Source organism: Schistocerca piceifrons, chromosome 3 (assembly GCF_021461385.2).
Source record: "Schistocerca piceifrons isolate TAMUIC-IGC-003096 chromosome 3, iqSchPice1.1, whole genome shotgun sequence".
In the NCBI taxonomy this organism is placed as follows: Eukaryota; Metazoa; Arthropoda; class Insecta; order Orthoptera; family Acrididae; genus Schistocerca; species Schistocerca piceifrons.
The window spans coordinates 526025527-526050614 of NC_060140.1; the positions used below are offsets into that span (position 1 = coordinate 526025527).

The following is a 25088-nucleotide window of genomic DNA, read 5'->3' on the forward strand; positions in this document are numbered from 1 at the left end:
TCCTGGTCCAGCATTTGGATTATGTATACATTTATTTTTCTGCAATGTAGTTGTAGCTCCTACTCTGGTTGTCTCTATTTCAGTAGTTGTGCATTTGTGTTGAATTTCATATAAATGTAAATAATTCCTTGCTTATATTTCACAAATGCTTAACTATTCCATAGGTACCTAATAAATTGTAATATCCACTCAAAAAATTACTCATGGAATGCATGGAATGGAAGAAGGAAAAAGAAAATGAAAGAGAGACCTGCTATATTTTTCCTCATGTTGTGATTAATGTGTTTGAGCTCCAACAACATTGAGATGTTGCCTGCTTACGTTCATATAGCCATTGCTGAATTGTTAGAAAAAATGTCTTTTCCTTTGTGATTTTAAGTGTTGATTTTTATTTTATTAATTTTTGTGTGATCTCCATTTTAAGACTAAAAGCTAAATATTTTCACTATTTCAGTGTATCTGTGGTGCAGCCGTGTATTATGCTGATCTCACCCATCAAAAACTTCAAGATACAGGATATTATGAGGACAATGCTCCCTTCAAGATAAGTGATGAGGTAACTACCACCTGAAACAATCTTGCTGTGGTAATGTTTTCGTCACGAAAGGATTACCCTGTTAAAAATACAGAAAAATATGGTTAAAATTTATGAGGCATGTATTGGTCACCTAAACAGTTAGGTTAACACATAGTTATTACCTGGTTAGATTTAAAGTGAATGATTTGCCATGACATCCACATAGAGAATGCAGTTGGAATACAGTTGAGTATGGAACATCTACACAACATAGCCTATGTATTGGGAATGTAAGCACTGAATATGATTTTTTGCCTCAGTATACAATATTATAGTTTGCAAATGGTTAAGCTTTTGCAAAGTTTGTTGTTACATTGTATGAAGCTGCCCAGAAAAAAAGAACTGAAGTTTATTTTTATATGTTACCTTGCGAGGGTCTAGTATCATTGTGTCTTTTGTTTTGAGATCAAATTTAACAATGCAGTGCCCCTGTATTTTATTCAGAAATTTGATTTCTGATATTGATTTGAATTTGAAAACCCACTCCTTTTCCTCAGCAACTCCAAATTCCAATAAATTTTTAATATTCCAATTTTTTTTTCAATTGGTAATTAATTTCACCAACATTAACATGAATGTCACCTTCATTAGACATAGCAACAGTTATAAGAAGTACTCAAGTTGAGCTTGTTGGGTTGCTGTACAAATACATACAAACTCTGCAAACCACTGTGAAGTGCATTGTAGAGGGCAGTTGGCATGCCACCACATGTTAGAATTTCTTCCTCTTCCACTCACATTTGTAGTGCAGAAGAAATGGCTGCTTAAATGCCCCTGCTCTTGCTGTAATTAGCCTAACCTTGTCTTAGCAGTCCATGCAGGAGTGATACTTGGAGGGATGAAGAATATCTCTAGATTGTTCACTTAATACTGTTTCTTGAAAGTCTGGAAAAGTACCTTCAAAGCATAATTGGCATCTGTTTCCAAATCTCTGCTGATTTATGTTTTTCAACATTTCTGTGATGCTCTCATGTAAGCTAGATAAACCTGTGATCATTCGTGCAGCCCTTCTTCATATTCATTTAATATGCTGTGTTAGTCCTGTTTTGTATGAACCCCGCACACTTGAGCAGTATTTTAAGATGGGTAGTGTGTGTGTGTGTGTGTGTGTGTGTGTGTGTGTGTGTGTGTCAGTTTCAGTTGTGACACATTGAAATTTTAGGCCATCTTATGTTTCTCAACATTTAAAACAAAGTTCCAATCTTTGCACCTCATTGAAATCTTAATATCTGATGATATTTGTGCAGTTTTTTTCAGATAGTACTTCATTTAAGATAACTGCATCATCTGCAAGAAATCTGAAGTTACTATTAATACTGTCTACCAAGTCATCAACATACAACATCAACAATAAGATTCTGAACATATTTTCATGGGATTTGCCTTTAAGTTACCTGTATTTTTGTTGGTGATTCTCCATTCAATGCAATATCATCCTCCCTACCAAGAAATCTTCAATCAGTCACAAATTTTGTTTGATAACTCGTATAATCATATGTTTGTTGCTAATCATAGATGTGGCACCAAGTCAAAATCTTTGGAAGTCAGAAAATTCTGATTCCATTTGATTACCTTGACCCATGGGATTTCAGAATGATGGGTGTGAGTAAACACATGGTGGATTTTACACAATCAGTATTTTCAGAAACTGATGATGTGGAAAATGTGATTCTGTTCAAGATACCTCATTATGTTTGAGCTCATATTTTACAACAAAAAGTAAAAATAGGTCTCAGTCTCATTGTATACATATTTTTTATTATTATGTGGTTGGCAAAAGCATGATTTATTAATGAGAACTTCTAATCAAGTCTACTCAACAATTATCTGAGCTAATTTTAAAATATTATTAGAACAAGGCTACATTTGATAGAAATTATATGAAAACTTTGCTTTTTATTTTTACATTTGAATTATTATTTTTCCATTAGATAGAACAGAACACAGGTATAATTTTTTTTACTGATAGTCACATGTGGTTTGTCAGCTTTATTCTGGTCTGAGACAGCTACTTAAGAATATGTGGTAAGAAATAATGGCTGTATGGTGAAACAAGATGGTTTCTCCATTATACTAGCAGACACTGACTTTTTGTATGAAATTTTACTATATAAAACTGCTTATTGTGTGAAACACTAAATTATCTGTTTGCAAAATTTGTTTTTTGAAAGGTTGATTCATGTGATAAGAGCCCAAATCTTGATACAGAAAAATCTGTGGAAGAGGTTAGTGTTTTTAAACACTTGTTTCTAGTTTAAGTTCAGACATTCCAGAGAGACAACAACCCCATAAAGAATCCAGCTTAAATCAGTAATAAAATTTTGTAGCACCAAGGCAGCAGTACAAGTGTTAAGGAACAGAGAGTTGGACTCTGACACAAAAACAGTAACAAAGAATCCCAGGAGCAGAAATGAGATGTTTGTGTTTGGCATTAGTTTACATAAGAGCTGATCACATCCAAAATGCAGATATAAGACTCAAGTTAAAGAGACTATTCCAACACATAGAACAACATGTGAAAAAAAGGTACTACCATACTGAAAGAATGACCAATAATATGTACAGGGTGGTTCATTGATAGTGACCAGGCCAAATATCTCACGAAATAAACATCAAATGAAAAACTATAAAGAACGAAACTCCTCTAGCTTTAAGGGGGAAACCAGATAGTGCTATGGTTGGCCCACTAGATGGCACTGCCGTAGGTCAAATGGATGTCAACTGTGTTTTTTTAAACAGGAAATTTTTTGTTACATATTCGTGTAGTACGTAAAGAAATATGAATGTTTCAGTTGGACCACTTTTTTCACTTCATGATAGATGGTGCTGTAATAGTCACAAACGTGTAACTGCGTGGTATCATGTACCATTCTGCCAGTGTGGATGGTATTTGCTTCGTGATACATTACCCGTGTTAAAATGGGCTGTTTACCAATTGCAGAAAAGGTCGATATTGTGTTGATGTATATTGCTATTGTGATCAAAATGCCCAACTGGTGTTTGCTATGTATGCTGCACGGTATCCTGGACATCATCATCCAAGTGTCTGGACCATTCGCTGTACAGTTTTGTTATTTAAGGAAACAGGAAGTGTTCAGCCACATGTGAAACGTCAACCACGACCTGCAACAAATGACGATGCCCAAGTAGGTGTTTTAGCTGCCGTCATGGCTAATCCACACATCAGTAGCAGACAAATTGCGTGACAATCTGGAATCTCAAAAATGTCAGTGTCCACTCTATCAGATGTCATAGACATCAAATTTAAACTCAAAATGAAGCCTTCCCCTTATATCTACCTTAGCATTAGGTGGAATCCTACAAATGTCATCTTTCTCAAAATCTGACACATTGGGAACATTAGCTCACAGAAAAAAACTTCATCTGATTCCACTTTGGAATGCCATTTCCTCATAAGTGTAATTTCTTCATCAGTGATAACATGCCCAACACTATTTTACACTTTTCTTTGAAGGAAACTTCACAAAAACCTGTTTTCCATGGAGCTGATGTGTCAAAGAATAGGGAAGGTGCTGTTCAAAGTCACCCCTTGAAAGACAAGCCTTCATATTTTATTTTTGTGCATCACCAGATAATAATTTTCTGTAAATGTTCATTCAAGTGTTAACCTTCCCCATAAAACTCATTTCAAATTCTAAACTCAAAAATGCTTCTTATAATAGGCAAGTGTTTTTGTGGTTCTGAAGGACCTTACATTTCCAGAAAATTATTTTGTTTTCTGGTGTTGGTATAAAATGTTATTTCATATCACTGTCATATCATCTGAAAGTATCAATTATTGACAATATTTAATGACTCTGTTCTCAGTTCCATATTTACACACTAGGGTGCAGAATTTGTTTTAAAAAGACACTTAATTGCTGTTCAAAGTTGCCTCGCTGTTCAAAGTCACCCACTTTACAGTATTTATTTGGCTCTAATCGAAAACATGTTAGCAAAGCCAGCCCTTAATTATTTCCAAAGTAATTTCCAGTTTCATCAAAAGTATTGTTTGCATAACCATATTTGTTTATTTCATGATTTAAACAAATAGTATGGCTTAACCCTGGTAGTAGAAGAAACTGTTAAAAGGATGCAATTTTTTGATGTATGCAATTAACTGAAGGAGTTAAATTTTAATTGTAATTTCTGTAAATTAAACGCCCCCAGGAGCGCAGCATTCATTTGCTGAGTACGAGCTTGGTGACCCCGGGGTCCTAAGCTGGGGACTGGTCAGTGCCGCCAGTCTCCAGTCACCGTAACCCCCAGACATGCTTCAGCGACCACCGTATGGCATGGCAGTGGAATGTTGTGTGCTGCGGGGAATGGTAATCTTGGCTTGACCGCCTGGATTGCAAGGAAGGTCAACCTCTATAAGAACCCCTCAATCTTACGGTGTGCTGTACGCGTATAAGATGCATGGCTGTTGGGGTTGAACAGCCACAAGCGGGCAACCTCTGGGGCACCTGCCGCACCCCAGTTGTATAAGGTTTACACAGGCATGCAGGGCTCTGTCTGAGCGGACCTTTAGTTCCCTAGCTGCTCGTGGGACCCCAATGGACCCTTTGACCTCTACGTTTCCCCCTACCAGTGAATTGGGTGGGCCACTGGTAGGAAAACACACCCCATCGAAAAAGCGACTTCGTGCTGCGAGTCCTAGAGCACCTGGTGTTAGTAGAGATTTATCAGACTGTCATAACAGAGCACATGCTGATAACCAGAATGTGTTTTTGATTGTCAAACGGAAGGAGGGTAGCTTTGAGAGGGTTTCCCCCTTTTATATCCACAAGGGTCTTGAGGGAATTGCAGGAACAATGAAATCTGTGAAGCGACTGCGTAATTTGACTCTGTTAGTTGAGACTTCTAGTTCCCGTCAAGTTGCTTCTCTTTGGAAAGCAACCTGTCTCAGAGAGTACGCTATCAAGACCGAGCTCCACTCCACTTTCAACTATAGTAAGGGTGTTGTGACATGTAGGGACTTGGTAGATATCCCCACAGACGAGTTGAAATCTGAGTGGGCTGACGAAGGTATTGTTGATGTGCAGCATATTATGAAACTAGTCGATGGGGACCTAGTCAAATCTGGCTCGTTTGTTCTCACGTTCAGTTGCCCGAGACTCCCAGAGCATGTTAAAGCGGGTGTCTTACTTTTGCCAGTACAGCCATATTTCCCCAACCCAATGCACTGTTTTAAATGTCAGCACTTTGGGCATACTACGTTTGGGTGCAATGGGATAGCCACTTGTGGTAAATGTGGTCAGCCTGCCCATGAAGGAGCCGATTGTTCATCGCTTGTGAACTGCATGAATTGCTCTGGGAGTCACCCTGTCTGGAGCCGGGTCTGCCCCATCTATCTCGAGGAACAGAAGATACAGGAGATCAAAACATCTAAGTGCATCTCCTATGGTGAGGCCAAGAAGCTCTTTAAGGCCATGCAGCCTCTTGTGTACACAACATCTTTTGCTTCCGCTCTGAAGAAACTGGTACAGTTGGCCACTGTTGCTACGCAAATGGAGGTTGCTAGTGTCAGCACTAATACCTGCATTTGCCAGTGCACTTGTGCTGCTGTGGTTGTTTTGAAACCTGCAGCTCTCCCTACAACGTCGGACAAGGCTGTGGTTGCTGACATTGGGGTACTTCCTGCCCCTCCCCATATGGCGCCTTCTGCCCAGGCGAGTAAAGCTCCAACTGTTGACAAGGTTCTGCATTCTAAGCCCCCCAAGACAAAGTCGCCGAAGGTGAAGGTTTTGCCACCTGAGACAACAAGTCAGGGTTGGTCTGATGACGAGGCCATTGTACTGTCTGACATCTTCCTTGGGTCGTCATCGGAACTGATGGACATTGATGTCGACCGGGGGTGATCTTCTCACCCCAGGAATAAATCTCTGGCCAGTACGGGCTCTCCTCCAAAGCACAGATGCAGGGTGAAAGTTCAGCCACCCTGATCACTGGCTCTCATATTACAGTGGAACCTGAATGGGTTCAGGACGCAAGTGGCCAAATTACAACTCCTTGTACGAGAGTGCCCCTTGTGCCTATGTCTCCAAGAGACACATTTTCGGGCCACTGATGTTCCTTCTTTATGGGGCTATACCATATATCGAAAAGATGATCTGATGGGGGAAAGGGCAAAGGGTGGTGTTGCGATTTTTGTCCGTGACATGCACCAGTCATCTGAGCTCCCTCTCGTTACGGACTTGCAAGCAGTTGCAGTTGACCTTCTTGTGGGGCGGAGGCTCACAGTCTGTTCCATTTACTTACCACCTCAGGATGCAATAGACTCTGAGGCTCTCACAGACCTTATTAGCCAACTCCTCCGCCCATTTCTCCTTCTGGGGGACTTCAATGCTCATAATGTCTTATGGGGCTCTATAACTACTTGCCCTAGGGGTCGCGTTCTGGAAAGCTTCATGATGTCCAAAGAACTGTGCATCCTCAACTCTGATGCTTCCACTCATTTCTGTACTGCTTCTGGGTCGTCATCAGCTATTCACCTTTCCTTTTGCTCTCCAGCACTCACGGATTCTGCTCTGTGGGAGGTTGCTGCTGACCTCCATTCTAGTGACCACTTTCCTCTTTGGAATTGCCTCCTGGATGAGGCTGTGGCATTCTCAGTGCCGCCCCAGTTGCACCTCTGCAAAGCTGACTGGACACTTTTCAGCTGTCTGGCTGTTTTGGAACACCGTGCCAGCGTCCACAAATGGGTCAACCATGTTACATCCATGATCTCCCATGCTGCTGAATTGTCAATCCCACGGTCCTCCGATCATCCCAAGAGGCGTCCTGTCCCTTGGTGGACCACTGAGTGCCACTCAGCCATCCGAGCCCATCGTACAGCTCTGCGCCGCTTCAAGTGCCGTCCCTCAGCTGACAATCTTGTGGCCTTTTGGGTGGCAAGGGCCATGGCACGGCGGGTGATTAAAGAGAGCAAACAACAGTCATGGCATTTGTTCTTGAACTCCATCTCTCGCTCCATAGTTCTACAAAAGTAGGGAAGCCATCAGGAGGATTTCCAGGAAACACAGCCAACTACCTGTCACAGCATTGCTGCATCAGGGATGTCTCCTCACGGCACCGAGAGTCATTGCCCAGACACTGGCCATGCATTTTGCGGAATCTACCGTCACTATTAACTGTAATCCAGATTTCTGCCACTACCCCACTGCCATTGAGAGGGGTCACTTGTACTTCCGATCTACAAATTCTGAACCCTAAAACTGCCCCTTCACAATGTGGGAACTGGATTCGGCTCTGTCTGTGGCTCATGATACTGCACCCGGTCCTGATCAAATCCGGTACAGCATGCTGCAGCACTTGTTGTTGCCATCCAAGGAAGTTCTCCTGAATTGTTTTAATATGATATGGTTATCCGGCACATTCCCTGATTCGTGGAGGGAGGCAATTTTGATTGCCCTCCTCAAACTGGAGAAGGACTGAATGCATCCCAGTAATTATCAGAGTATTGCTTTGATGAGCTGTGTTGGGAAGACGTTGGAACACATGGTCAACCGTCGCCTGGTTCGGCTGCTCGAGACCAGGCAGCTCCTTAGCCACTCTCAGTGTGGCTTTCGGAGATGTCGTTCAACTATAGACAACTTGACCCTGCTTGAGGCGGCCATCCAGCAGGCCTTCCTACGTAACCAGCATTGTCTAGGTGTTTTCTTTGACATTAATAAGGCGTATGACACTACTTGGCACCACCTTATCCTCAATCACATCCATCAGTGGGGCTTTCGTGGCCATCTCCCCATCTTCATTTGGTCCTTTCTTTCCCACTGCCTCTTTCGATATTGGGTTGGTAATGTGCTATCTGATTTGTACGTGCAGGAGAATGGTGTTCCTCAGGGAAGCGTTTTAAGTGTCACCCTCTTTGCCGTCGCCATTAACAGTATCATGTCCACTATCTGGAGTCCTAATTGCGTCTGAGGAACACCATTATTCCTTTTAGCGACACTGTGATGTTCCTGGGGCTCACTTTTGATTCCAAGTTGTCGTGGTTGCCACACCTTAAAGACCTCAAGGTACGGGCCCTGAAGGCACTGAATATTTTGAAGTATCTGAGCCATCGGTCCTGGGGAGCAGATCGGGCGTGTCTGCTGCAGTTTTATAGGGCTTTCGTCCGATCGCGTCTTGACTATGGATGCACCATGTAAGGGTCAGTGAGGCCTTCGTATCTGAAGATTCTTGACACAGTATACCATGAGGGTCTCAGGCTGGCCACTGGTGCCTTCCGTACCAGTCCCATCCCCAGCCTGTGTGCTGAGGCAGGGGAACTGCCCCTCGCCATCTGACAGAAACTCCTCATGGTGCAACTGGTGTGTCAATTCCTTGCCTGTCCTACTTCCCCTGCGTACCCTACTGTTGCCCGACCACCTATGGAACATCTCTTTTCCAGTCGTCCCAGGGCAATGAGACCATTTGGAATTCGTGCCAAGCATTTGCTTGAGTCCCTTGGTGTGGAGTGTGTGGCACCCCAACTCCAGGGTTTTACCCGCCTACCTCCCTGGTTGCTCCAGAGGCCCAGTGTCCTTTTAGACTTGTCAGAGTACTGGAGGAGCTGGACTCCTGCATTTGTTTTTACCTCCTTATTTTAGGATATTTTAAACCAGCATCCCAACCATGTACCAGTATTTATGGATGGATCTAAACAGGGGGATCCTGTTGGTTGTGCTGTTGTTTTCCCTGATCGAGTTGTCAAGTTACGGCTTCCTGCAGCGTTTACCATCTTTGATGCTTAATTGTTTGCGATCTTGCGGGCATTGGAGCAGATGAGATATGTTCCCAGTGTTAAGTTTCTCATCTGTTCCGACTCCCTGAGTGCCCTTCAGACCATCCAACACTTGTACCCAGCGGATACGGTCGTCCAGAACATCCATGATGCCCTACTCCACCTGCAATGGCAGGGGAAGGAGGTTTCTTTCTGCTGGGTGCTGGGGCACGTGGATATTAAGGGAAACGAACTGGCGGATGTGGCTGCCAAAGATGCAAGTTCCCTCCCTCACGTTGTTGAATGTTTGAATGTGCTGTCCCCTTCCATGCTGTTACCTCCCTTTTGCATTTTTGTGCTATGCGTCAATGGGAAGAGGAGTGGCTGGCAGTCGGTGAAAACAAGCTGTGTCTGGTCAAGGCCACCATGCAGCCATGGCGTACATCCTACCAGTCCTGCAGGTGGGATGAGGTTCTCCTCACTCGCCTCCGCATCGGGCACAGTCCCTTAAAGCATGGTTTTTTACTCCGACGGGAGGACCCCCCCAATCTGCAGTGCTTGTGGCGTCCAGATTACTGTCCACCACATTTTATTTGACTGTCTTTTATTCTCTGACCAGAGGGCGGTGGTTTCCTTGCCACCAGATTTGCCCTCTATTTTGTAAGACGATGCAACGACTGTGGTTAAGGTCTTTGTCCTGTCCAATTTGTTGCCTCCGATTTTAGGGAGAGGATTTTAATACGCTGCTGGGTGACTGGCTCACCCAGGTTTTAGGTAAGAGGTCCGCCAGTCATGATTATCTACTTGTTTCACTTTGATTTCTGTTCTCTTTTCCTTGTGTTTTCTTTCCTTTTTTAGTGCGTTTCTCCCCTCTTGTTTTGCCTCTGTATGTGAGGTTTTGGAACTGCGTCAAGTCTGTGTCTTTTAGCCATTCTCATTGTTCACTGTCCATCTTCGTCCCTTCACCGCATGTTTCCCTGTTTCTATGCGTTTGGGCGCTGATGACCACGCTGTTTAGCACCTGAAAACCTCAAACCACACAAACACACACACACACACACACACACACACACACACACACACACACACATGTAAATTAAACATTGAACAATGTGTAGTTTCAGTGCCTATTATTGTGATGATATATAAGGGCCCAATTTTTGGTCCCAAGACAGTCAGTCCACGGCCAAGTTTTAGTCAAGAAACCTATGTTGATTAGATCAACAACAATGCATCAACTTAACTGTGAAATAAGTGTAACACAATTAGGCCATGTGTTAAAACAATGACACTGTATGTTCCATATGCACCTTTTATTCTTCAAGATCTGTGGACTGTATGGTTAGGTTTTTACTGGTCGTAGATGTTCAACAGTAAACTATTGTAGCAGTATGTTGATGTTTGCCTGTTTTCTAGTGATGAGATAAAATATACTTAAGGGAGACGAAAATTTAGTTGTGATGGGGGACTGTAATTTAATAATAGAGAAAGAAAGAACAGGAAAAATAGAAGGAGACTGAGGAAGGAATGAAAGAGGAAGTCCACTTATAGAATTTTTCACAGAACATAATTTAATCATCAGTAGCACTATGTTCAAGAATGCAGGAAGGTTGTATATGTGGAAGAGGCCAGGAGATTCTGGAAGATTTTGGATAGATTATACAATGGTTAAGAGAGAGATTTTGAAACCATATATAAGATATTTCCAGAGGAAGATGTGTACTCAGATCTAAATTTATGTTTTATGTATTGTGCATTAAACCTGAACAAATTTCAAAAAGGTTACAAACTAAAGAGATATATTCTCAATAAAATGAAGTAACCACAGGTTGTTGAGAGGTAGAGGGGGAACATTAGGCAGTACTTACCTGAAATAAGGTAGAGGAATGCAATAGAAGATGAATGAGTAGAACTATTCCACCCCGTGTGCAAGAAATATGAGAGAGGGAAAATATTCTCAGACTTCAAGTATAATATAATAATTCCAACTTCAAAGAAATCAGGTGCTGACAGGTATGAATACTAACAAACTGTCAGTTTAATAAGTCATAGTTGCAAAATAATGGCATGAGTTATTTACAGAAGAATTGAAAAACTGGTAGAAGCTGCCATTGAAATCAGTCTGTGTTTGGAAGAAATGGAGGAACATGTGTAGGTCAAAGAAAGGCAAACCTACATTTTTAATGTATGTAGATTTAGAGAAAGTTATTATATTGTTGACTGGATTACATTGTATGAAATTTTGAAGGTACCACCGATAAAATACAGATTTTGAAAGATTATTTGCAACTTGTACAGAAGCAAGACTGCAGTTTTAACTGCTGGAGGACATGAAAGGAGAGACGTGGATAAGAAGGGAGTGAGTCAGGGTTGTAGACTATCCCTGGTGTCATTCTGTCTGTACTTTTGAAATGCAGAGCTAAAGAAAAATGCTGAATATTATATGGATAGAAATTTGTGGTGTAACTGGATTAAAATAAGAGATCAGTTGATAGGACACACTGTGTGAGTCAGGGACTGATCAATTTAGTATCAGAGGGAAATGTGGGGAGGGGAGGCGGGGGGGGGGGGGGGGGGGTAAAAATTGCAGAGGGAGAGCAAGAAATGAATACAGAATGCAGGTTCAAATGGATGTAAATTGCTGTGGTTATTTAGAGAAGAAGAGGCTTGCACAGTGTAGACTAGAGTGAAGAGCTGCATCAAACCAGTCTGCAGATTGAAGACTACAATAATAACTAATAAATGTAGGGTAGAAGACCACAGAATAGATGCAAAGACCAATTTCAAGATCCTTGAAGACAGAACAGTCTTAACTAGACTGATCCTTGTCATTGTTATTGTTGTTGTTTGTTTATGGTGATTAAAAAATTTATTGTGTTATATGAATAAACTTGTCCTTCTTTAGCAAAAGATTGTTTTGGCAATCATATTCTGTTTTAAAATTTTAAGTAATGCAAAAACATCAGCACATCTGATAGTGTTATTAAGTGCAAACTCAGCATCCACTAATTCCACTCCAGTTGATCCATGTTGTTGCTTAGAATTTAATTTTTTATTTGACTTTCCATTAATGGATTTTCCTACAGAACAAAATTGGTGATTTCTAGAATATTCCTGGGGGATGGGTCCTTTTAAGCAATCTACATTCTACCAAGGAACATACAAATTTTTATTTAAGTCTAACAGTGAAAAATCCAGGATGGAATGTAACAATACTATGAAAAAGCAAGTTGCTACTCACCATATAGTGGAGATGCTGAGTCTCAGATAGGCACAGCAAAAATACTGTCACAAATGAAGCTTTCAGCCAGTAAGGCCTTCATCAAAAATAGTACACACACACACACACACACACACACACACACACACACACATGACTGGATCTCCACTACATGGTGAGTAGCAGCTTGCCTTTTCATAATATTATTGTATATAAATCTAGTTTGGGATTTGTAAAACTTACAGTTCAATGTTGGAGGACACACTGATGTTTTTATGCGTTACCATCTGTCTTGTACTCTTAGAATCTAAATGGAAATCAATAAAAGATTTTTAAAAAAGAGTCCATATTTGGTATTGAAACTTTCCATGCACAAACTAAACTATTTTCCCTCTTCAGGCATGACCTATGTTTACATATTTCTCTGTCACTAACTAAAAATTCTCAAAGTGATACAATAAAATAGTCAGTAGCTCCTTGCTATTTCCTTTTTAGGTGAGTTCAGTGAGTCCTCACAACAGGTGGGCTGCTCTCACCCTGGGGTCTGTGTGGACTGTCCTTCCTTTTTAACTTCCCAACATGCACTTCTCTCCTTCCTGAGGACAGAAGCTAGTTCCACAAGCTAGGATAGTGTACTTTACCATGTCTGTTGTCAGTTCCTACTTTACCATGTCTGTTGTCATTTCCATGTAGGGAAATACTCTCCAGCAGTTCTGATTCATAATTTATCCCAGTCATCTCTCTTTTTCTTTTCATCTTCTTCACAACTGCACTGCATACACTCAAGGTACATCATGTACTAGAAAAAAGTTGTTGTGTGTCTTCTCTATTCATTTTATACAAATAATACTGCTTTTAGATAACTCATAATCCAACAGTAATCATGTCTTTTCTTCCTTCCTTCCGTCAACCCATTTCTTTTCTTGCAGTATATTGAGAGCAAACCTTTACCTATTAGAGCTAGCTTTACTAAGCTTGGTTTACTCATTGAGGCTCCTCTTGGAAAATCTAGAAGACAATTTCATCCATAAAATTACAACTTCAAATGATAATTTTTCTCTTGTTTTGGATCAATAATTTTCAAACTGACACAATTTTGGATCGCTTAACTGAGTGCAACAACAATTGCTCACTACTCTGCCCATGTGTATCTCATTGCCATAGCACAGAAAGAGGTCATTTGCACTTCTCAAAGAAATCATTTTCATAAATTAATAACTTTAGCTATCCTCAATGTGGTATTTCTCTCCATTTATATTCTGGTTTTGTGCAACTTTCTTCTTTTAACCACACTTCCCCCTCTTTCTTCCAGAATTGTACATTTAGCGCTCATGCACAACTTCACACTTCTTCTTCTTAACATTCCCCTCTCATGACTGTAGACTGAAGTTCTGGGTTAATAGACACCACTGTGAAGAGTCCATTATGATTGTGTAAACTCTTACTTCAGTCTGGAGTCTGGCTGCAGCGGCCAGAGACTGTGGTCGTGTGTTTGTGTGTGTGTGTGTGTGTGTTTGTGTGTGTGTGTGTGTGTGTGTGTGCGCGCACACACATGTTGTCTAATTTTGACAAAGGCCTTGTTGGCTGAAAGCTAATTGTGTGATAATCTTTTTGTTGTGCCTTTTTGTGACGCAGGATCTTAGCTGTATGGTGAGTGCAACTATCCTTTTCATTATATAGTAACTTCAATCTTCAGTTTTCTAGATCAAATTAACAACACCATGTGTCTGTATTTCATTATGGAATCTGATTCTTCATTCTGATTTGAATCTGGTACTTTGCTCCTTCCTCTTGCTGTCTTCAATAGCCAATAAGATTGTTCAATTAGCAATAATTTCCACCACCATATCACAACTGTCATGCTTATTAAGCATAACAGCAGATACAAGAGGTATACAACTGAGCATTCTCAAGCTCTTATCAACTTAAGAACTTCAATGTAACTGAACAAGTACCTTTTTTTCAATAATTTCAATACATCTATATCAATATTTGTACTCTGCAAACCACTGTGAAGTGCATGGTAGAAAGTACTTCCCATTGCACTGGTTATCACAGCTTCTTCCTGTTCCATTCATGTATGGATTGTGGTAAGAATGATAGTTTAAATGCCTCTGTTCTTGCTGTAATTAGTCTAATTTGTGTCAAAATTCTCAGAGGAACATCTTCATGGCCAAATAAACCCTTGACCATTCATGTTGCCTTGTCTGGTCTGCCACCTGTTTTACCTGCAACTGAGCCTATGTGATCTTTCCATTTCATATCTGTACGAACTGTTACAGCAAGGTATCTGTATGAGTTGAGCAATACCAGTTGCAATTCACTGATGTTGTAGCTGTAGGATACTATGTTTTTCATTATCTGATGTGCCTAATTTTACATTTCTGAACTTTCATTCAATGCTGCCAATTTTTGCATCACTTTGAAATCTTATTAAAATGTGAATGGATATTGGTGCAGCTTTATTCAGACAGTACTTCATTACAGATAACAGGATCCTGTGCAAAGTCATTAATATACAATATGAACAGCAAGGGCCCCAACACACTTCCCTGTGGCACACCTGGCTCTCCATCCAAGATAACATGCTCTGTCATCCCTACCAAGAAATACTCCATTGAGTCAGAAATTTTGCTTGTATATAATACAATTGTATTTTCAATAATAAGGATAGATGTGGTATGGTATCAAATGCTTTTTGACAATCAAGAAATATTGTATCTACTCGACTGCCTTGATCCATGGCTTTCAGGATGTAATGTGAGAGTTGTGCTTCACACAATAGATGATTTTGGAATCCATGCTGGTTGACATAGAGGAGGTCATTTTGTCAGATAGATCTCATTACATTTGAGCTCAGAATATGATCTCAGATTCTACAACAAGTGGATGTCAAGGATATTGGGTAAAATAGGGACTAACTTAGCCACAAATTTAGTATTAGTAGGGATTTCATTGGGCCCTAGAGCTTAGTTTGATTTTAGCAATTTCAGTGGTTTTTCAACACCACTGACACTAATATGTATATCAGTCCTCCTTGCAGTGGTACAAGAATTAAACTGCGGCACTATTACTGGATTTTCCTATGTAAAGAAACCTATTGCAGCATCATTAAATAGAGCAGTACACAGCACACATTTCTTTCCAAATGATTTTTCAAGGCTTCCACTAGCTTGGCCAACAGTGGCTGGTAATCACATCTTGGTACCAGCTGTACCATTTTATCAGATGTGCTCTACTGGATCCACATCACTGCACAACAACTCAAGGGAAGCAATGGAACTTATAAAAAAACTTGAATCACCAACAGTATTCAAATATCACAGGCCAGAAATCAAACACGTACAATCATGTTTGTAGATAAGAATGACACTTACAACTTAGGTTCTAATTTTCTAATTATGGCCCTCTGTATATCATCCCATGTTATTCTCGTTTGTGTGATGCACATTCATACTAGTTTGTGAAAAGAGTAATGATGAAATATCAGAACACTTAACTGCAAGACAACAACTGAGTGCCTGAAAGGGAGTAACTGTTCGTACGGTCTTCCTTAATGCAGTAGAGTTATTTAAGCAATTTCAGTGAAGAGAGGAGAAAAAAGCTTGATCACAGCATTATTAATAAATTTTGATTATTAACTGATAGATTTCTGAAATGAGGAGGCATTGAGGTTGAACATGACTTAACACAGGTTATTAATCTGTATAAAGCCATGATCCCCAGTCAGAGTGTAAAACTCAAACAATCGAAACTCCAGGTAAAAATGCCAACAATGTAGGAAAATATAGATTGCTACTTAGTATAAAGAAGACATGTTAAGTTGCAGAAAGGCACAATTAAAAGAGACTTGCAGAAAGCTTTTGGCCATAGCCTTCATCAGCAAAAGAGAAACACATATCCTTCATATACACCAGCAAGCACACCTCACACACACATGGCCACCATCTCTGGCATCTCAGGCCAGACTGCAACTATCACATGGGATGGAAGCAGCAATCTGGAGGGTGCAAGGAAGGAGGAGGGATAGTACTGTACAGGTTGTGGGGGGGGGGGGGGGGGGGACATGCTGTCTGGTGGAGCAGGTATTGGAATGCCACAAGCGCAGCATCAGGAGTTTGTGGAGCAGAGCAGGAAGGTGGGGAAAAGAGGAGTAGGGAAAGATGGGTGGGTACATTGGCAGAGGGTGGTAAACAAAGAGGGTGAGAGACAAGAATGGGGAGGGAGGAGATGATAGGACAGAGGGGTGGTGGAAGCTGTCAAGTGGAGGGTGTGGGGACAGTATGTTACCATAGTTTGAGGCCAGGATAATTATGGGAGTGCGAAATGAGGTGTAAGGATAACTCCCATTTGCTCAGTTCAGGAAAGCTGGTGGTGACTGAGAGGATTCAGATGGTTCAGGTAGTGAAGCAGCCATTGAAACCAAGCATGTAATGTTCAGCTGCATATTGTGCCACAGGGTGGTCTGTTTTGCTGTTGGCCTCAATTTGGTTGTGGCTGTTCATCCTGGTGGGAAGCTGGTTGGTAGTCATACCAATATTAAAAGCTGTGCAATGATTGCAGCATAGCTGATAAATGATATGGTTGCTTTCACAGATGGCCTGGCCCTTGATGTGCTAGGATAAACCTGTGACAGGACTGGAATAAGAAGTAGTGGTTGGCCGGATTGGGGAGGTCTTGCACCTGCGTATTCCACAGGGATATGACCCTAGTGGTAAGGAGTTAGTGTTGGGAGTGACAATGGGATGGACTAGGATGTTGTAGAGGTTGGCTGGGTGACAGAACACCACTTTAGGAGGGGTGGGAAAAATCTTGGGTAGGATGATGGTACTGGGTGACAAAGGGGGCACTCCTTTGTGACTGGTTCTTGGGAGTGGGGCAAGGATTGGAGGTGTGAGGGAAAATGACATGAGATAGTGCTGCTCCAATCCCATGTGATAGTTGCATTCTGGCCTGAGCTGCCAGAGTTGGCAGTTGTGTGTGTGAGGTATGCTCCCTTGTGTGTATGAATGGTGTGTGTTTCTCTTTTGCTGATGAAGGCTGTGTCTGAAAGCTTTGCATAAGTGTATTTTAATTGTGCCTGTCTGCAACTTAATCTGTCTTCTACCTGGTACATAGGATTGTACCTTTTCCTACATTATAGACAGCAAAAATCAATTTTTATGCCATAAGAGTCATCTTAATGAAGTTTCCATCACAATTCTGTTTCATAATTACTTTGCTCATAAACGTTTTTCAGTATGGTCCATCACACTTTACAACTAACGTTGCCAATCAGCTACATTTCTGTATGTTAATTGTGGTAGCTAAAACTACACAACTTCAGAAATGGTCTGATTAGCCATTATCATCATGACTACAAAATATCAAAAAGGTAATAATTACAAAGAAAAATATTTATTAACTAAAAGCATAGGTTGCTTACTTGCGCACAACCTCTGATGGTGGCTGTTATAGATTTTACTGAGGTAATGTTGTCATTTGCATAACGCACGCATGAAAACATATCTTACTATGTATATTGGTTAAAGTTGCTGTGATTATAGTAAAAAATAAATGCAAAAACAGGAGTGTGTCACATCTTTTCTGTAATATAGTAGGTGCAACAACAACGTTATGGAAAATAATACATAAACAATTAAGGAGCAAAATATGTGGGTAAAAGCAGAAGTGAAGATCAGATGTTTCCATTTTATGTTGTAACTTGGACACACAATGCAACCAAGAATGTTTGTAAACTTTATTAGACTGTGGCATATATGCCAATCACAGTAACATACACTCAACACAGTAAGATAAGGCAAATGTGTGCAATCAGTAATAACATGATAACTGAGCACAAGCGTAGTGTGGCAGGGGTTAAATAGGCACTCAGATGTGGCAGGCTCTATCGGAAATTCACAGTATTGCTTTTCCATAGTGCACTCTCACAGGTGACAACACACTGCTAATACCCATTGCTTTCAAGTATGTGTGCATTATTAATTCCTCTTCCCTTAGGCAACAGCTCAGATTCACAAGATTTCTATGGCATCTACCATTGTGAGGCTTTGACTGAGATGACATGCTGATACCGAGGTGTGTGGTTGGAAGTGCTTGTGGCATGGGCACTGTTGCAGACCACCACCTCACATCGACCCATATGGTAGGATGGGTGACATTGGTTCCATGTCGACATCAGGTCCAGGGCCTAGTGATGCTGGAGACCTTTTAGTTGATGGATGAGGCAGAGGAGATGGCACGAGTATGGATGGCAGCTGCACTGGTACTGGTAGCAGTATTCGAGAAACTGTGCTAGGTACATCCACCGGTGACAGGGGACCCCTCGTATATCGTGGCAAGGCCCCAACCACATAAGGTGACCTGTCGAGTGATGCAGACTGGTGTGCCGTGGTCAGTGTCCCAGCCAGATTGTCTGGTCATCCACATGCAGGTGCAGCTGGTTTTAATGATGTGCACAGGGGAAGATGTCACAAAGACGGTAGCTGTGGCATTGGAAGATGATAGTGGAGGCAATGAACAAACCCATGTGCCCAGACAGCCACCTCAGGCCAGAAATGGGATGATGGCTGCATGGGCCGGTGTCCCTGGCTGGGCCGCAGGGGATGCAGGAGTGTCCACGGTTGATGTCTTTGGAGCAGTTCGATGGGGCTGTTGTCGCCAAATGGTGTAAATCGATAGCAAGACAGAAACTGATCAAAGGCAATGTGAATGGGGACTGAGTCATGTACTTTTTCACTTGCATTTTGAATGTTCTAATTAACCTTTTGGCCTCACCATTGAATTGTGGGTGGAAGGGTTGGGCAAAAATGTGGCAAATCCTGCAGGCATTGCAGAAGTGGGCGAGCTTGTGCAACACAAACTGAGGGCTGCTATCAGAGACCAATGTTGCTGGAAGTCCTTCAAAGGAGAAACTTTTCGACAGGAGTGCCGCTGTGGCAGAGGATCAAGTTGATGGGCAATGAACAACATATGGGAACCAAGAAAATGCATCAATTACATTAGCCAGGATGCATTAATGAAAGGGCAGGTGAAATCAATGTGGAGACAATCCCAAGTCTGCAAAGGTTGCGGCCAAGGAGACAACATTACCCACAGTGCAACTTGCTGTGGTGTACATTGAGAACATGCCGTAACCAAACAAGTGATGTTGCCATCTATACCAGGCCAAAAAACATGACAGCGAGCCAATACCTTAGAGCATGACAACCACAGTGATCAGTGTGCATCAATTGCAGGACCTGCAAATGGAGAGCCGAGGGAACCACTATGTGAGGAGCTGAATAGTCCATATCAAGGAGTAGAACACCATCAATGATGGAGAAATGATGCCAAATCACATAATGGTTATGGAGTGGTCCAATGCCCTTGATGGAGGCACCTCAGGCCATACATGTTGTACACACTGTATCACATTCCATAAAATCAGATCAGTAGCACTAGCCTGCACGACCTGAACACTAGTGATTGGAAAATCATCAAGAGTTTGTTGAGAGCAGTCATCAACATGGAAACAGTAACTCCTCCCAATCAAAAACTGGGTCCTGAGTGGCCAGAAGATGGGAGAGCATGTCAGCATTCTCTTGTTTAGCCATGGGGTGGAAGTGAATGTCCTAGTTGTACTGTATGAGGAACAGTGCCCAACATTGAAGGTGATGCACTGCTTTGTCTGGCAACGACACTGAAGGTTTAAACAGCAAAACTAATGGCTTGCGATCTGTGATGAGATGGAATTTTACACTATACAGGAACACATGAAACTTCTTTAAGGCATGAACAATGGCGAGGGCTTCTTTCTCTATTTGTGAGTATCCAGTCTGAGATGAATTAAGTGTCTTTGATGCATATGCAATAGGCTGCTTGGAGCCACCAGAATATTTAAGAGCTAACATCACCTCCAGCCCATGCTGGGACATATCTTTTGCTAACACTAAATGTTAACCCACTCGGTTGGTTACAAGGCAAGGTGCAGATTATAACATAGACTTCAGTTTGGAAAACACCTTTTCACATGTGTACGACCAGTGGAAAGAAGTCTCCTTATGCTGCAAGGCATTAACAGTTGTGCAACCGATGCTTCCCCAGCAAAAACTGATGGCAATAAACAATCTTACCAAAAAAAATTGGAGTTCCTCAATCTATGTAGGATGCAGAAGAGCCACAACAGCAGAGGCATTTTGACAAAGGGGTTTGATACAAATGCTAGAAACCTCAAACCCAAGATAAACAATAGAAGACTGAAAGAAGTGGCACTTTTCCAAATCACATTTTATCCCAGTGGCCTGTAACACTGGAAAGAGCATATGTAAGTTGCTGAGATATTCAGCAGTGGAGGAGTCAGAGACCACAGTATCATCAACATAGTTGCCCCTGCCAGGCACAAGCCTTATGAGTTGTCTGAGAAACCTCTGAAAAATTGCTGTGGCACTGGCTGTTCTAAATGTTAACCCTAAGCATTGATATAAGCCAAAGGTGTGTTAACAACAAAGAGGCATTGAGTCAGCATCAATGGGAAGCTGCAAATACACAGTATAGAGACTGATTTTGGAAAAAAGTTCATCAGGGCACAGCAAGGGTTATGTGTCAGTGATAGAGTGAGCATTGACAGAAACTTTGAAATTGCTGCAAAGGCTTAACTTTCCCAGTGGCTTCTTTACAATGACTAAGGAGGTAGTCCATTCACTGGATGCAATTGGTTAGATGACCCCATAGGTTGTGAGCTGTCAAGCTCTGCCTTTTCGTGGTCACAGAGCACCATCGGTCCAGGCAAGCCCAAAAGGAACAGGGTCTGACCAAAGGTTTCGTGATGATGTGGGCTTTGAAATTATTGGCACAACCCAAGCATGTAGAAAACAGAGTGGAAAATTCAGAGCGTAAATAGTTGAGTGGTGTATAAGGCACTTGATCAGAGATGAGGCTAACTTCCATCAGAAATAGTAAACCCAAGAAGATTACAAGTTTCCAAACCAAACAGATTTTCAGTCTGTTCATCACCACCAGAAAAGTCAGCAGATGAACCACAGATTTATATGGTACTGAATCTGAGAAACTACCTAATATTAGAATGCTTTGTTTATTGAATGTGACTAATATATATGGCACTGGTGCTACAGGAGGACCCAAGTCCATGTACATCAGCAAGTTGAGCAATGACATGGCAGCACAATTGTTGACCTTGCATGCGCAAAACCTTATGATAAGCTTTGACATCAAGAAAAAACTTATTGGGTGCAACGGAGATTGCCAATACACAATTGACATCCATGGCAGCGTCTGCAGTAGGCTGTTGGAATTTTGCATTACACACAGAAGCAATGTGGCCAATTTTGTTGCACTGGCACCAAACGACCCACCACTTAGGACAATCGGACCTATGATGAGTGACAAAACACAACGGACCAGAGGGAGCATGGGGCACTTGCATTGTTGTTCATTACCAGGCATGGTTTGCTGCTGCTGTGGCCATGGCTACCACTGTGAGATGGGCCAGCCACTGTGATGTTTTGCTTGCATGCAGACCACTGCCACCATATCGCCCCTGTGAACCATCTGACAAATGACGGGAGGAAGCGGGTTGAACTTCTGCGACCTCACAACACCATTCAGTTTGAGGCTTATATCACTCAAAACCTCAAAAAATTGTGCAGTAGTTAGAATGTTGGAGAGGGAGGGGTTTTCACATTGAAGGACCTGCTCACGAACTTCATGATTGAGGGCCAACCAAATGATTGCATCACAAACTGTTTGGTCAGCAAGCAACTACTCCTGCTGTTGACTGAGATGCTGCAATGCTGCAGTAAGAACCCCTTGCTGATAAACCAGACAGTGTAAAAACTTCATAGATGCTGTGGAGGACCAACCAGAAACTGAAAACCATGCAGGAAATGATCCCACACTCTTTGTCACTTGTGTTATAACTTGGACACACAACACAACCAAGAATGTTACTGCACTTTCTTAGAATGTGGCATGTGCGCCAATGATCGTAACATACACTGAACACAACAAGATAAGGCAAATGTGTACAAACAGTAGTAACATTATAACTGAGCGTGAGTGTAGCACAGCAGGGTTTAAGTAGGAACTTGCCCATGGCGGGCTCTGTCGGAAGTTCACAGTACTGCTCTTCCATGGCGCACTTTTGCAGGTGACAACACATTGCTAATACACACGGCTTTCAATTGTTTGTGCTTTACTTCATTTTAGAATGCCAATAACTTTGTATAGTGCAAGGAAAAAATTGAAGATTAGGATTTAATGTCCTGTCAACAAAGGGGTTGTTAGAGCACAAGCTCAAATTGATGGAAAGAGTGCAACAGAAATTGGCTGTTTTCTTTTAAAGGGAACCACCCCAATTTTTGCCTAAAGCACTACAAAACCTAAAACTGACTGGTTAGACAGAGATTTGAATTGCAGCGCTCTTGTGCAAATCCAGCGTGCTAACCACTACACCACCTCGCTCAGTATTTTTATACAGTCTCCCTGTGCAGCTTCTTCCCATTTTTATTAATGCTCATACTATTCTTCATTTCTGTGTATCCTTTTCAGTTTTATTTCATTTTATCATCATTTTTATTCCATGTGAGCAATGTCTCATTACAAAATGATCATGTCATATATCTCTACATCAAGTGCATTGTAAATAAATACACTTATTAGTGATGATAATAATAACAAAACAATGTCACTGTGAATTTACTAATAATAAACAGGGAACGTAAAATGTAAAACCCATGATATATTGCTAGGAACTATTATGTTGGCTTGGTCCAAGGATGGATGCTGAGGAATAGGTGGGTGCTGAAACAGAGATCAAAATAATTAGAAACACACATAATATGCATGTGATGTTGTCTACTTAACTTTATTCTGAAAGTCCAAATAGTATTCCACACTAGTCCATTACACAGGCACATAACGGGCAAGCATACTAGTACTGCTGCTAAGGTTCCACAATTAGCCTGGCTGGTATCAGTGCGGCATCTTCTTAAGCAAGCTCGGTGCCACTACTCATGCTTGAGCAGAGGGTTTGTCTATTAGCTGGCTGTGCATTGGCAGGGCAATCACATATGTTATTGCCAACTTGTAGGTGTTGACTGCCTGTTGTGGTGCCAGTAGTGTACAACACCACATATTCTATCATCACCTTGGAATAATATATGAAAAATTGTGGAAAAAAGTAATCAGAATGACTAGGTTGTTGACCCTCCTAAGACCCCATTAAAAGAACAAAATAAATTCCATTTATTCTGATAAATTGTTATAATAATAACAATTGATGTTAATTGCTCCTTAGGTACTCCAGCAGAGAAGAGAATGTGCCCCACATATACAAATGGTTATTCCAACATTACTTTAAGGTACCTAGTCTTTTTACAGTTGTGTGGTAGAAACAATAAGAAGTGGTAAGAATATAAATAAATATAAAAGAGAGAATATATAAACTGAAGAAGTTATAGTATGTGTTATAAAATTGGGATGGTTGTGGTCTCCGTGCAGAGGAAATAAACTGATGGAATGAATGAATAGTTTTTGAGACATTTTAGAATATTAAATTATCTAGGGGTAATGTAATTGCAGTTGGTTACAAACAGCTGGAGATGATGAGATATGGAGAAGTCTGAAGAAGCCTCTCTTCAAAAGAAGAAAAAAAATCTGTCGATTATATAAGGATTGCAAGAAACATGGACTAGTCTTCTATTATCCCTCCAGCCCTGTCTTAACCATCAGCTATACATTTAATGAAAGAGGATATACAGAAATAAATATTAACAGCAGCACAACCAGAAAGAGAATTTTATCTTACCAATTGCCAAAAGCAGAAGACACACACGCACACACACACACACACACACACACACACACACACACACACACAGATGTGATGTTGGACTTAAATAAGTAATATAACAGGTTCTTTACTGTATCTGATTTGTTTTGCTTTTTACAGATGTGTGTAACTGTAAATGACCTTGAATATGTTCGACGATGGCTTGCCCCACTTGGCACTGAATTGCAGGCGGAAGTTGTATTAGAAGCAGTTGAAGCAGGCAGTGGAGGAAGCCAGCAGTGGCGTACTGCTTTATATAATATGCTGGATGGAGCTATTACACAGCTTGAAGCTCGTGCTCTGCAGGTTATCAACAGAGTTGCTGCAAAGGCAAGATGAACAGTTCTCTTTTCCTATTTTTACTTCAGTAATGCTTTCTGTTTGCTTGTGTAAATTTTTCTCTTCATCTTAATGTCACTTTAGATGTGAGTTACAGTTTATGGTACATATAAGTTATGGTAATGATTAATATTACATGTGACAAGTGTGACAAGAGTGGTACTACATTTACCAATTATACTCTGATTAGGAAACTGTATGTGTTTGATACTGATTCTCCACTTTGATAAGAAAATTTCAAGTTTGTTATTACTATTTTGTTCATTTATAATTAACTTTTTCCATCTTTTACTTTATTTATGTCTATTTCTATTATGGAAGAAAAGTATATCTGGTGCATTGCTTCTGACAAGGAATGAGTTGTTTTATGTTTTCAAACATGCATAAAAATCTCCTTTCTATTATACTGGTATTA

The 25088-nt window shown here is 41.1% G+C and overlaps 1 protein-coding gene across 1 annotated transcript in view; it reads left to right on the top strand.

The window, feature by feature from the left end:
• Positions 1 to 25088, top strand: part of LOC124788796 (BAI1-associated protein 3) — a gene marked incomplete at its 5' end in the record, with an annotated part of 518896 nt that overhangs the window by 370173 nt on the left and 123635 nt on the right. The window contains 2 exons of the mRNA XM_047256078.1: positions 455 to 556; positions 24455 to 24664. Coding sequence (XP_047112034.1) covers positions 455 to 556; positions 24455 to 24664 — 312 coding nt within the window. The remainder of the gene's footprint in view (positions 1 to 454; positions 557 to 24454; positions 24665 to 25088) is intronic.